Below are 13,809 nucleotides of genomic sequence, written 5' to 3'. Positions count from 1 at the left end.
ATAAGTATCGGCCAATACGGGCCGATACATGTTGATACTTTAAACCTTGGACAAAACAACAGAATAAGGTCAATTCTAGAGCATTAACATATCCAAAATCTTCTCAAACCTGATCCCGCCAAGAGAAGGTGGCAACTATTGACCACACCTATCAGCATTCTTAGAACTGGCAGAAAACAGGTAATGATGTAAAATAGAATGGAATTCAGATGTATTTCCCTGCTTATAATTAGTTTTTTTTTTTTTGGTAAAATGCTTATAATTAGTTGGCTATGTCTAGGAGTAAAAATTGATGAATCCTATTCAACAGCCTTATCATATCCATCAATATGGTTGCTATGGTAATGCAAATGTGCTTTGACATCTATACAACAAATTTACAAATTTGTCACAACAGAAAGGTATCATCATCAAAACCTGCTGCAAAAAGCTCCTCAAGTTGTTCATCTGTCCACTGTGGGACTGAAGCTTTTGAAATCTCCTGCTGCCTCTGATTTTTAATTCCAATACTTTCTATTTCACACTCATCAGATTCATTAACAGAGTTTTCTGCAACAGAAGCATTTCTATGCCCACTGCTGCCATCAATGTTTTGCAATGGTGTACCTTCATCTGGGCATCTACCATTATCGTCCATTTTCTCTGCTTCACTGTTGGCATCTTTTTTGGCAGTCCCCTTGGAGATTTTTTCAATTGTTTCCTGTCTCACTGCCAAGAATTTCTCCAATGCAGCAGCATGTCCATGCCTACTACTGCCGTGGCAGTTGAAGCTTCCAATTGCTGGATCATGTTTCCTCAATTGTCTATCAGCATCCATTGTCCCTACTTCATTTCCAACCATTCTAATTGTATGCCTCAAAATTTCTTCAGGTGCTATCCGTCTCACAGGTGATGCTTTCCCTGCCATCCTAGATCTGATTCCCCTGCACTCACCTGACAATTGAGAGCTAGATTAGTAGTATGCATTTCTTTGGTTCCACAGGGCTACACAACGGGGGGTAGCCCATCTCCCAAACCTATAACCCACCACCAAACCCTGGTGAAGGCAGGATTTTAACCCAAGTCTCCGCTACAAGCAGCCAGAGACCTTACCAACTGAGCCAGCTGGACCCTTCAAGGTAGATCAGAAATGGGACTATAAAGATAAACTACCTGTATCAGCAGCAGCAGAAGCAAATCTCACTGTAGATGCAGGATAAGTTCTTCTTGAAGAAGGTCCGCAATCTTTACTTATGACCTGTTGTTGAAAGGAAAAGATATACTAGTCTTGTGGGTGAGATGCTTCATCTTATCTGTTGTAAGGATACAGACAAATGATAACAAGACTCTCCTGGAAAAGAACACAAGAGTAACTGTCCTATAAGCCTGGTTTATCAGTATAATAACTAGGTCTAACAATTCTATCAAGTATTAATGTGCTTTAAAAGTTATATTTTGACCAATTTTTAACTAGTGGTAGGAAAGGCTTTGGGACCTGTTAGTGTCACAGTAGAAGTTTAGAAGTGCAGAAAAGAGATGAGAACATTATGGCCAACTAAGTTAGTTGCATGATTAAAAAGGAATGCATGATCAATGAAGAAAAAGTACTATGGTTCCTAATTGTATATATATCAAAGCAAAAAAATGATGTGTAAAAAATTGTGCTAATTATCATGCGATTAAACTTATGACAATAGTAAGAAACTTTAGGAGAGTAGTTGAGGACCGTCTAAAGCATGAATCTAGAGTATCAGATAACCTTTTTGACTTTATGCCAGGAAGATCAACTATTAAAGTGACCTTTCTACTTGGGAGAATCATCATCATCACTATCCCAACTATATGGGGTCAACTACATGAATCATGTTTTGCCATTCCATTCTGTTTAATGTCATATCCATTGTTAATCAAGGAAAGGAGGAGAAATCTCTAAATGGTATTTATTGATTTATAAAAAGCACATGTCAGGTCACCAAGAAGGTGATCTGATTCATGGTAGGTTTTGCAAAAGAAAGAGGATCTATGCATGCATTGATATCATCAGTATATTTTTAATAGGGAATAACCAGTTTGGAAACTATGACTTTCCATCAAAGCTCAGTGGGCAGCCCAGTGCATGAGGCTCTGACAAATGCAGGTAGGGGTGTCGATTGGACTGGATTTGATCCAATCCGATCCAGTCCAATGTGAGTCCATTACAAATGGACCAGGTCCAATCCAATCCAATGAATAATTTGGACCATTTTGGACTGGTCCAATTCAATGTTCAGACCATCTAATTTGTTCAAATTCATTTTAATTTAGATTGGTTTCAACCCAAACCCGGTCCATTGACACCTATATTCTTATCTTATATCAATGGACCAGATATTGGTTTAATCCAACCAAATCCAATATAAATTTATTGCAGACGGACCATGTCCAGTCCAATCTAATAAATATTTTGGACCGGATTGGTCCAATCCACTGTCTTTTTGGTCCGTCCAATCCGTCCAAATTGATTTTGGACTGGACCCCGTCCAGTCCAAAACTGGTCCATTGGCACCCTTAAATGCGGGGTCTGGGGAGGGACAGATGTACATAGCCTTACCCCTGCACATACAGAGAGGCTGTTTCCAAAGCTCAGTGCTTAATCCATATCCTATTGCATTAGTTATGCATTATAAAAAATGCCCTTACAAGAACAAGAACATACCTGTTGTGCATGTTATTTACTGATGGTATGGTTTTGATTGATAAGACTGAAGCGGCTAAATACAAAGCTAAAATGGTCAAGGGATGTATTGAAATCAAAATGTTTTAAGAAAAGGACCATGACAGAATACATGGCAGTATATATGCATTGCATTTTGGCAACAAATAGGAATAGCAATGGGGATGCAATTTAGATCAATGATCAAAAAATGCCCCAAATTAATTTATTACTTTGGCTCCACCATCCATAATTAGAGAGAAACTAAAGGGGTTGCTCATAGAACTAGAGATAGTTGAAATGGAGAAGTGCATCTAGGGTGTTATGCGATTAACATGTACCAACAAGACAAAGGAAAATTCTATAAAATGACTAGAAGGCCAGCAATATTATGTGGAACTAATCAGGAAACAATAACTCCATAATATGACAGTAACTGGGATGAGGATGCAAAGATGGATGAGAGGCAAAACTAGGAAGAAAAGAACCAGAAACAGACACATCTAGGAAGACAAAGGAGTGACCAAGTAGAACAATTAAAGCCACATTTGCTTGAGGTGTAAATAGAGAACCGAGGTAAACTTTACACTCCGGTCCGATTTTGCTAGCATTTGGATGTGATGTTGTTTTACATTGGTGGAGAGTTACCACCGATAAAATCGATGTAAAACTCCATCTTCTCAAAACTCGATGGAAACTTGTATTTACACTTTTACACCATGATGACTACCAAATGACAACAGTGTAAATCTCAAAAAATCAACGGTTCCTTTTTACATCATTCAGCAAACCGAAAGCCTCTTTTCTATCAAAAACCAGAAGGGGCTACATTTGGGCCTAGGTATGCCTTTTAAATCACTGAATGTTAGTATTAATCAATTACTAAATGAGGGGTGATTGACTAATATGGTATCCCAAGTTCAGAAGACCATTATTTGACTGGGAGGTGGAAGAGTATATTGCAATGATGGACAGACTAGAAAAAACAAAAGTATCAAGCTCCTCAATGGATAAGTTGTGGTGGAAGGAGTATAGGAATGAAAGATTCTTTTTGAAGTCCCATGCAGCTCTAATTCAAAATCAACAGGAAACCTACACAGGTTGGAAATGTATGGGATAATCCTATTCCACCAAGAGGGGAGGCTTTTGCATGACTGGTTGCTATAGACAGTTTTTTCATCCCTTAATCAGCCGAGTGACAGTTAGGAGTTGTATTTTCCGGTCAAGGAGGTCTGGAGTAAACCCATTCCGCATAGGGTGGGTGGTTTTTGCTGGAAAGTGTTTCTAGAGAGAATTAATACTTGTGAATTACTGCAAAAAAAATTACCAAAAATGCTTTGTTTTTATAAATGAAATTTACCTAAATAAATTAATGCAAAGAAAAAGGCCTAATTGGTGTCTTTCACCTCATTGGTGCTCTGTCCGTAAGTTCAATGGTGAGAATTGCTATCATTTATTAATCTCCTGCCCTTTTCTTCTTCAATTTGGGAATGGTTTCTTTATTTTTTGGGTGTAGGTGGAACCCTCCATCAAATGTACAAAATCTGTTCACCTCTACCTTTGTTAGTTGGCCAAAGAAGAGGGGAAGAATATTATGGAAGTGTACAAGAGCATCAATTTGTTGGACAATTTGGGAAGAGATAAACCAAAGAGTTTTTTTCTTTTTTTTTATGGATGTGTAACTAGAGAATTTTTCCTGATAAAGAAAGAAGCAGGGATGCTATTATTGAAGCCACTACCATCAAAGTAGTTAGGGGTAGCTATTTCTACCCTACACAATGGGTACCTGCCCCAACAAGGCAGGTTCTTTTGCTTGAAGGATGGATTTTGGGACAGGTTTTGAGATTCTACAACCTATAAGAGCACAGGTAGGGTACGGTAAGGCTAAACCCAACCCTCCTTGACCCGCATATTGTTGGAAAACATATGAACTTTATATATTAGGTGTTGAACTTAATAATATTTTGAATTTTATGTGAAGGATAATTGGTAGTTTATGTATTTTTGTGCCTTGATCAATTAGAAATTTTGTTGTTTGCTCATGTTATTTTGCTTATTTATTGCTTATACATAACAAGAAATAATAGGAAATTAGATGCAGGTTCTAAACCCAACCCGCCCTACCCTTGAATAAGAGGAGGCTAGGGTCAGGGAAGGATTTTCATTTTCATGTGTGGGGAGGGTTTGGATTCTCAAAATCCAATCCGCTACGGGTTTTGGGGTGGGCACAGGTTGAGAGGTTTAGAGAGGCGGATAGGGTCTAGAATTTACAAAACCCTCCCCGAACCTACCCTGTTGCCATCCCTAAGAGTAGTCCATTGAGTGAAACACTGGATATCAAGATCTTTAGATGAACAATCTATGTCGTCTTTTTTAAGATAAATAAAGAAAAAACTACAAACAGTGATGAGAAGTCACCACAATCAGAACAAAAAAACCCTGTCCTAGCCAACCTCAAGCACATCTCCCCCCTACCCCCACCCAAATCCAAATTGAACAAATAACAGACCCAACAATTACCACCCAGCTCTCCATCTAGAAACCCAAATTACAGACTACCCAAACTTAACGCTCCATCCCAAAAGATGACGAAAAATCAATCACTGCAATCCAGCATCAGCAACGTTAGGCACCTATTGCTTTTCTTTACTTTTTTTTTTCTTAACCCTCTTGTTGGTTCCCACCCCAAATAGACCCACTTTCAATCTAGCAAACACCTTTGACACTAGCACAGGTCTGTTTGAATTTTCATGTCTAAATCTTTTAACAGAAATACAGCATTAGGATGGCCTACACCAATCTTTTTATCTCCATTCTTTTCATTTTACCCTTCCAAGCTCCAAGACTGCGTTTTTTTCAAATATTTGCTCTGCTGTCATACTACCTCCCTTATATTGGCAAGTTTTTGCTTCTTTCTGCAGTTTGTCATCCCCCCCCCCCCCCACCCCCCAGTAGTAGTAGCTTCTGAAGCAATTAAAGCCTTCTTACCAGCATTTGAACCTTCACCTGGAACCTCTTCCACTTCCCGGAAAGCTTGCCTAGCAAAATCCTCTCCACCCAAGTAGAGTAGTCCCAAAATCTTGCTTACCTCCACCTCTTTGTTGATCACTTTTTCCAGATAGTCCATTCTCTCGATTTTATGAGTCTTGTCCATAACGATCTCTCCATCCTCCTTTTCCGTTTCCGATCCATCCTCTAAAGTATACATTCTGTAACTTCTCTTTTGATACATGCAATGCTTGCTCCCATTTCTAAGAGATTAAAAGGATAAATCACAAGAACTGGCCTCCCTCCATCTTTGCTCAAAATCTGAAAGCCCCCTAAAAATCCACATACCAAATAAAAAAAAAAAAAACCAACATTTAATTTACCAATAGGACTATAACAGAACCTTGGGAAATTAACACCTAAGGAGGTTTTGGAAACCACAAATCTCATCGTGCATGGATACATATAACCCATAAAAGGAGAAACAGGCAATATTGCTTATGTAGCTTCTTTAACTAACTGTTCAAACAGCTGAAATTGTTATAACATTTGGGGGAGTGGAGAGAGAGAGAGAGAGAGAGAGAGAACTGGAGTCCTAAGCTCTGTTATGTGAATGAAAACTCTACAAAGTTTGTAATTTCAACTTTCCCTTTTCATGACCACTTTTTATTCCAGATGCATCTTAAATGCATAGCCAGTCATCCCAATATTATTCTGATATAATTTGAATCAAAATAACAGATTGGTTTCACTAGACGACTAGTATTTAGTTGGGCTACAAGGCTGTATCCAAGGAGGATATATACGAGGGGAAAACAACCAATGTTAGCACCTGTGAGACAGACATCAGATTTTACAGTTACAATAGGTCTTCACCAAGGCACAACGCTTAATCCTTATTTATTTGCAAAGAAAAAACATAGATTAATTGACTGAACATGCTCAGGATGAAGTCCCATGATGCTTGGTGTTTTCTGATGGCATTATATTAATAATGAAACAAACAAAGGATTAAATGCAAAATTAAGTTTGTGAGCAAATACCTTAAAACCAAGAGGTTTAAGTAGGACAAACACAGAATATATGCTATATAAGTATAACAATAACAACAATAAGAATGCAAATCAGGGGACATTTAGGATTGAGGACCAAGAGATAACTAAATGTGACCTTTTTCCTTTACCTTGGTTTGATAATTCATAACAAGGAAGAGATTGAGGAGGATGTCACCCATAGAATTAGAGCATGATGGACAAGATGGAGGGGTGCATTTGGAGTCTTATGTGATAGGAAAATAGTACTCAGGTTAAAAGGAAAATTATATAAAACAATTGTAAGACCAGCAATGCTGTATGGAGCAGAGTTTTGGGCAGTCAAGAAACAAGTTAAAAAATGTGTGGCAAAAATGCATGTGCTGACATGGATGAGTGAGAAAATTAGAAATGATAGAGTCAGAAATGACGTCACTTGAAGGAAGACCATCTATAGCACCTGTAAGAAAGTAGACTGAAGCAGTGATTTAAAAGGCGAGGCGCATTTTAGGGGAGGCGCCTCGCCCAGGTCCTAGGCGCATGCCTGGTGCACCTTGCGCCTTAGCCTAGACGTGCGCCTTTTGAAAATTTATCGCTTTTTCCTTTTTTTTGTCTAGCGGCACCAGAGCTTCGAGAATCCCCTATTTGGTAATATTGTCCATTCATTCATCCTAATAAAATATCTTCTTAAAAGCAATTAAAACTATAAAATTAATATTTTTTGTGTGAAAGCTAAGAATTTAAGACCCTAACATGGACTTGTTTGGGCTTGCCTCGAGGGGTGTGGCACAAAGGCAGCTTGTAGAATTAGGAATGTAATATGTCACATCAGCTACTTGATGCAATTGAGAAAAAAAAAGAGATTGTGGGTTTTATATGCTTGAAAATGTTTTATATGTTTGATTTCATTTTTAAATTCTCATTTGAATATGCTTTACATATTATATTTATGTATTTTAATTTTAGATAATAGGATTTTTAAAACTTAAGTTTATATTTTTATTAATATTATGTTTTATAATTTTTTGAGTTTTTTGCATTTTTTTTGTCTTTAGCCTTTTTTTAAATTGTGCGCCTTGCCTCAAAAAGGCACGCGCCTCGCCTGCCTTGCGCTTTTAAAACACTGGACTGAAGATGGTTTGTCATGTGCATAGAAGACCATCTATAGCACCTGTAAGAAGAAGTGATTTGTTGCAAGTTGAAGGGGCTAGAAGGGCTAGAGGCAGACCAAAAAGGACATTGGTTGAAGTAGTAAGAACTAAGAAATTTAACAATGGATATGCACTAAATAGAATAAAATAAAAAAAAAGGAGGATTTATGTAGTCAATGGTTAGGATAAGCTTAGATGATGATGACAATGATATAAAGTCCAATCTTATATACATAGTAGGAGAGTGGCATCACCACTCCATCCTAATTAGTAAAAAAGTGGATTAGGTATATGAAAGGTCCAATCTTGTAGCTATGCAAAATAGACAAAGGCATTGGCTCAAGCAGCTTGAGCCATTGTCTATTTATCAATCAAACCTAACAGCACAAAGCCAAAACACAAATTAAATGGCAAAAAACAGATGAAATCTCTCACCCTAGAGATTTTAGACCCATTAGCTTGGTTGGTAGTCTCTATAAGATCATATCCACAGCTCTCTCTCTCTCTTAGACCCAAGGAGGTTCTCCCAACCCTGATTTCCCAAAACCAAGGACTTGCAAATTAATGTGTCCAGGACATGGAAAAGTCAAAGAAGAAAGGTTGGGTGTGAAAGTTAGATTTGGAGAAAGCATACGACATGGTGGATTGGTCTTTTCTCGAGGAGATTCTAGTGAAGAAAGGGTTTGGGGAAAGATGGAGAAAATGGATTATGGCCTGCTTTTGCTCGTGCCACTACTCAATTCTAGTGAATAGGGTATTTAAAGATTTTTTCCTAGCAAAGAGAGGCATTCGGCAAGGTGACCCCCTCTCACCCTTTCTCTTCACCTTGGTAATAGATGTTCTAAGTAGGCTTCTTGTTAGAGTGGATGATAGGGGTTTACCAAGGGGAGCTAAGGTAAGGAGGGAGGAAGTAGTGGTTTCACATTTACTTTTTGCAGACTATGTGATTTTTTTTTTTTTTGGTGATACTAATGAGGAGGTTGCTGTGAGGAATTTAAGTTTACTCATCCAATGTTTTGAGAAGATCTCCAACCTTAAAGTCAACCTTTCCAAGAGTCTCGTAATGGGTATCAACTTGGAAAGAGTTACAAAACACTTTGCATTTATTCTGTCATCTCCTCTTGGCCTATGTGTTACCTAGGGTTACCCTTCGAAGGAAACACTAGATCACAAAATTTTTGGAACCCTATAGTAGACAAATTCACAAAGAATCTATGTCCTTGGAAAAAGTCTAAAAAGGATCATGAGGAATTTTCTTTGGGGAACCAAGAGAGTCTAAAAAGAATCACTTATTTAACTGAAATTTGGTAAGCAAAAGGTAGAAGGATGGAGGTTTGGGAATGGGAATGGGAGAGATTGTGAGATGAAATTTATCCTTGTTGGGTGAGTGGTTAGAAAGATTCCACTTTAGATAAGGACAAACTATAGCATGTTATAATCAAAAGTATCTATGGTCTAGATTTTAATGGGTGAGATGCGAAACCAGTTTAAGTTCTTTGTTGGCCCCTAGAAGTCAACTTCCAAGTTATATCCAACCTTCATCTCGAAAGTTCGTTATGATGTTTCAGATGGTAGAAAAACTAGATTTTGGGAGGACCTCTAGTGGGGCTATTCACCACTGAAAGACCATTTTTCTCATATTTATGCTCTCTCTTTAAATAAAAACAAACTTGTCTTTCATTGTGTAGTTTGGTGTCAAAGCCTCTTTGGGATTTGGGTTTCAGAAGGAGCCTAAGGGAAAGTGAAATCTTTGAGGCATAGAATTTAATTCAATCTCTTAAAAGTGTCTATCTCAACCTTTCTACCTCCGATAGCAGGGTTTGGATTCATTCCCTATCTGACATTTCTCTTGTGCTTCTTTCTTTTAAGTTCTACTTCCTCATCTTCCCAATTTGGGTTCTTTTCCAGTCAATGCCATTTGTGGGGTCCACTCCACCCAAGATTAGAGCATTCTGTTGGGAGGTTTATCATCAAAAAATCAACACTTGTGAGGTCTTGAAGAAAAGGAGCCCAAATGGGTACCTTTCACCCCATGTTTGCTGCCTTGTTGGTCAAGTGGTGAAACTACTCTTCACTTGCTAATCCCTTGCACTTTCGCTTCTAGAATTTGGGAGCATTTTCTTAACCTTTGTGGATGTAGGTGGATTCCTCCAACAGATTTGAGTAGAAAGGGAAAGATGCTTTGGGAATGCACTAGGGTTGCTATCCTTGGGCAATTTGGGGAGAAAGAATTGCCAGAATTTTTGAAGGACAAAGCCAAACAGCTGAAACAGTGATAGAAAATATCAAAGCCAAGGTTGCTTCTTAGGTCAAAACCATGAATATCTTTGTCCACTACTTGGTTGATAATTTAATAAGATGTTAGCATCAGGTTGCTAACTCATAAGGATGCAAACAGATCGGATCAGATTTGAATCATGGTATATCCGAATCCAACCCGATCTGATCGGATCTCATAAATGCTGATTCAAATTCGAATCCGATCAGGATGTCGGATATCCGAATCTGCTCCAATCCGATTTAATTTAAAAATAATAATAAATTATTAAAAGGAAAATAAAATATAACAGTTTAAATAAAGAAAAACAAAAAATACAAGTATTTTTCAACTATTTTCATATATGTAATAAAAATTACAAAAATGCAATAAAAATAACATAAATATATTATAAATAAATTATATATATATATATATATATATATCGGATCGGATAGGGGTGATCCGAATCCGACAAAATAGGATCGGACTTCAGACCGGATCATGATCCGATCTATTTGCACCCCCACTAACTCGTCCATGGAAAGGCCTATTTTACCTTGTGATTGGTTTCCCCCACTGCTAAACATGGTTAAGCTGAAATTTGATGTATGCAGTTTAGGTAATCTTAGACTGCCAGCTTTGCTAGGCACCACAACAAGAGTCTTAGCTAATGATGTAAATTAAGGATCAATCTTTTTTTTTTTTTGCTCTGGCACTTGTACATTATTTATAATTCTTTCCTTTTTTTAATTTAATAAAATTATATCGTTATCCATTAAAAAATCATTTAGAAAAAAACACTAGCCACACTCAGCACTATATTTAAGTAATCAGAACTGCTATACAAATTCAAAGTAAAAAAGGAGGAAAAAAAAGTACATACCCTGACCACATTGTTCAGTGTTACGTTTAGATAATGTGCTGAACAAGAAGGGGAGAATACAGCAACCTGAAAGAACCATGCCTTCTGTAAGTTTCTAAACTTTGATGCTACTGTAATTAAAACCAAGTTGTCATTCAATTTTATGGGTTGAAGCATGCCTATGAGCCTATCAATAATTCTCTATTAATGAAATGAAACCATATGAACAAAATTGCAACTTATATCATGATAACTGATGTGACATGTGTCAATTATTGGAAAAAGAAGCCTCCATAACCTTTTGGAGAATAATAACTGCTCCTACAGAAAGGCTCCTTCCAAATTCGCTATTAGTGAGGACTTTGCGATGAACGCTTGCACCAATGGTACCAGTAGGGTCCTGAAATCAAAATTTTAGCCGTATTAGCTACAGTAAATACATCTTTGTTGCAAAACCAATAAAGCAACTTCCCACAATTTAGCTTCAGAGTTGTTATTCTATTAGTGGGACTACCTTAAGAGTTACAATCAGGTCACCTAGCCCATTCGGCGTGCAGGACTTGATAACTGCAACAACCTAATCAGCAACCCAAAATCGGACATAGTTAGGCCCTAGAAAGCCACTATACCAACTACAAATGTCAAAAATAATAATGATGGAAAAGTTAAGCCAAAATTGCTGGACTTGTCGACTTCCAACCTAATGCTCTATCAAGCAAAGAACAGGGATACCTGAAGAACCCTATCAGTTCCGAAGCGGGTCTTAATCGAGCACAAAGGGGTTCTCATAACCCCACCTTTCCCCATATCTGAATAAACCCAACAGAAAATTAGCAATTCATAAACGAGAAAGAAAGGAATTTCGCAAACACAGAAAAGGGAAAAAGAAGAGGAAGAAGTAGAAAATAAGCAAGTTTATACCAGCTCCTTCAGATTGAAGGAAGTCAATAGCACAGAGCCACGGATTGCGCTTAAAATCCTCATCGTCTTCTCCTTCTATTTGGACCCTCCTTAGATACTCCTGCGTGGGGATTCGTTCTTCACCGGTGGAAAAATTCTGCCTGTTACGGTCCAGCCGGTGCATAGCGGCCTGAACGGCACCGGCGGGACCAGGAATGAGACGACGCGCACTGGTCGAGGAGGGTTCCTCTCTCTCCTCAACCCGGGGCGAGGATGGTATAGAATGATACTCTAGGGCTTCTGAATCATGGGTTATGGGTTGAGATTGGGAAAAACAACGAAGTTGAGAACAGGGCTCTTGAGAGAGGGACTGTGTGTTTGAAGAGTAGATTCTTTCCGGTTGTGGTGGCTGTTGTTGTTGTAGTTGTTGTGACGGTGGTGGTGGTGCCGGCGGTGGTGATGGGGGGGGACGCTTGGAGGGGAGGAGCGCCGAGCAACGAACGAGTGCGGGTAGGTCTGTATCGTCTACGTCTAATGCTTCCCACGGCTGCGTTTCCATTTCCTCTATTCTGTCGAGGAGAATTTGGCGGGAGAAATTAGTCCCTGGACGGCTGAATTAAGTAATTAACTAATTGAAAAGTGAAAACTACCGACTGCTGATGTGAATCTTATTAAAGACTCCAACTCAGCCGGACTCATGGTATGAGTAGGTACTCTGGATCTGCTAAGCACATCTCTGGACTACCACATCTGTGAATTGGGAACATCTCTCAATAAATGAAAGGGTGATATTCGCAATGCGCAGCTATAATGTCTTGTGGGCACAACTTCAGATCCGAGCCCATAACTAGGTTTGGAGCATACTACGTGGTTCAGCTCATGCAGTTGGATCAGGATCCCTAATTTGCTGGTCATAGTTGAGTTCGGCTTCTGTGAGGGCAAGTTGGTGCTCGCACTGTTTGAGCACCCCTTGCAGCTAACGATTTCAATGGACCGGTTTTAGATTGGATCCCGTCTATCCAAAATTAATTTGGACGGATTGAACGGACCAACAAGATATATTCAATTAGATCAATTCCATCTAAAATATTTATTAGATTAGATTTGATCCGCTCCATTTGTAACAAATTTATATTGGATTGGGTTGGATTAAGCTAATATCTGGTCCATTGATATAAGATAAGAATGTATGTGTCGATGGACCGGGTTTGTATTGAAACCAATCTAAATCAAAATGAATTTGAACAGATTTGATGGTCCAAACATTAAATTGGACCAGTTCAAATTGATCCAAAATATTCATTGGATTGGATTGGACCTGGTCCATTTACAATGGACTCACATTGGACTGGATCGAATTAGACCAAATCCCGATCCAGTCCAATTGACACCCCTAAGTTGCAACTTGTGAGTCCAGCTTAGGTCAGGGCAAAGCCCGTTCCAATAACCTTTACAACCTTACATTGGGAATATCTCCATACTTATGTGATTTATTTCATGGGAGATATTTCCAATGCAAAATTGCAAGGAGCTGCTTGAATGGTTCTCCCACCATTCAGAGAGAAAAATACATGCTCTTTTGAGAGGGCTGATCTGAAGAGATAACACAACACCAGCACCCCACATGCAAATCTCATCTTGCATTGAATACATCTTTCATACTTGTCATCAAGAGAAGTTTTCATTACACGGTTGGGATATGCTGTTTGGGTTCCACACAAACAGCCTGCATATAAGCAATGTTTAGTGAAAACTCCAGACAGTTGAAATCAGCAATGTTAAGTGTAACATTTTCTGGCTTTCCCCACACCAATACCTTATAATTATAAATCGTGTAGGGAAAATTTAAAGAACTTAAATTGGCCGTTCGTCAGTCATTCGAAGTAAGGTTTTTAAAACCGATCCGGAAAATGAACAGATCAGGGGTCTGGCTCCTGGGTCAAATG

The 13,809-nt window shown here is 38.5% G+C and overlaps 1 protein-coding gene across 1 annotated transcript; it reads right to left on the bottom strand.

Annotated features, from left to right (window-relative positions):
• Positions 1 to 277: 277 nt before the first annotated feature.
• On the bottom strand, positions 278 to 12,611 carry LOC148863874 (nuclear localized protein). Its single transcript, XM_088974894.1, has 7 exons — positions 11,885 to 12,611; positions 11,696 to 11,772; positions 11,478 to 11,540; positions 11,262 to 11,363; positions 10,985 to 11,050; positions 1,153 to 1,237; positions 278 to 933 (listed from the first exon to the last, which is right to left on the bottom strand). The coding sequence occupies exons 1-7, from the start codon at positions 12,420 to 12,422 to the stop codon at positions 389 to 391; spliced, it is 1,476 nt and encodes a 491-aa protein (XP_088831020.1). The 5' UTR covers positions 12,423 to 12,611; the 3' UTR covers positions 278 to 388.
• Between the last annotated feature and the right edge of the window lie 1,198 nt (positions 12,612 to 13,809).

This window comes from Nelumbo lutea, chromosome 3 (genome assembly GCF_056320005.1).
Source record: "Nelumbo lutea isolate HS-2025 chromosome 3, American lotus-T2T, whole genome shotgun sequence".
NCBI lineage: Eukaryota > Viridiplantae > Streptophyta > Magnoliopsida > Proteales > Nelumbonaceae > Nelumbo > Nelumbo lutea.
Note: the sequence above shows the minus strand (reverse complement) of the source record. Positions and strands in the feature narration are given on the sequence as shown.

Excerpts from the sequence above, each read along its gene's own strand:
- LOC148863874 (XM_088974894.1), bottom strand. The coding sequence starts at position 12,422 with ATGGAAACGCAGCCGTGGGAAGCATTAGACGTAGACGATACAGACCTA. Across the intron at positions 11,773-11,884 it reads CCTTCAATCTGAAGGAGCTG|ATATGGGGAAAGGTGGGGTT; the intron begins GTATAAACTTGC and ends GGGTTTATTCAG. Across the intron at positions 1,238-10,984 it reads CACTGAACAATGTGGTCAGG|GTCATAAGTAAAGATTGCGG; the intron begins GTATGTACTTTT and ends TTTCAACAACAG.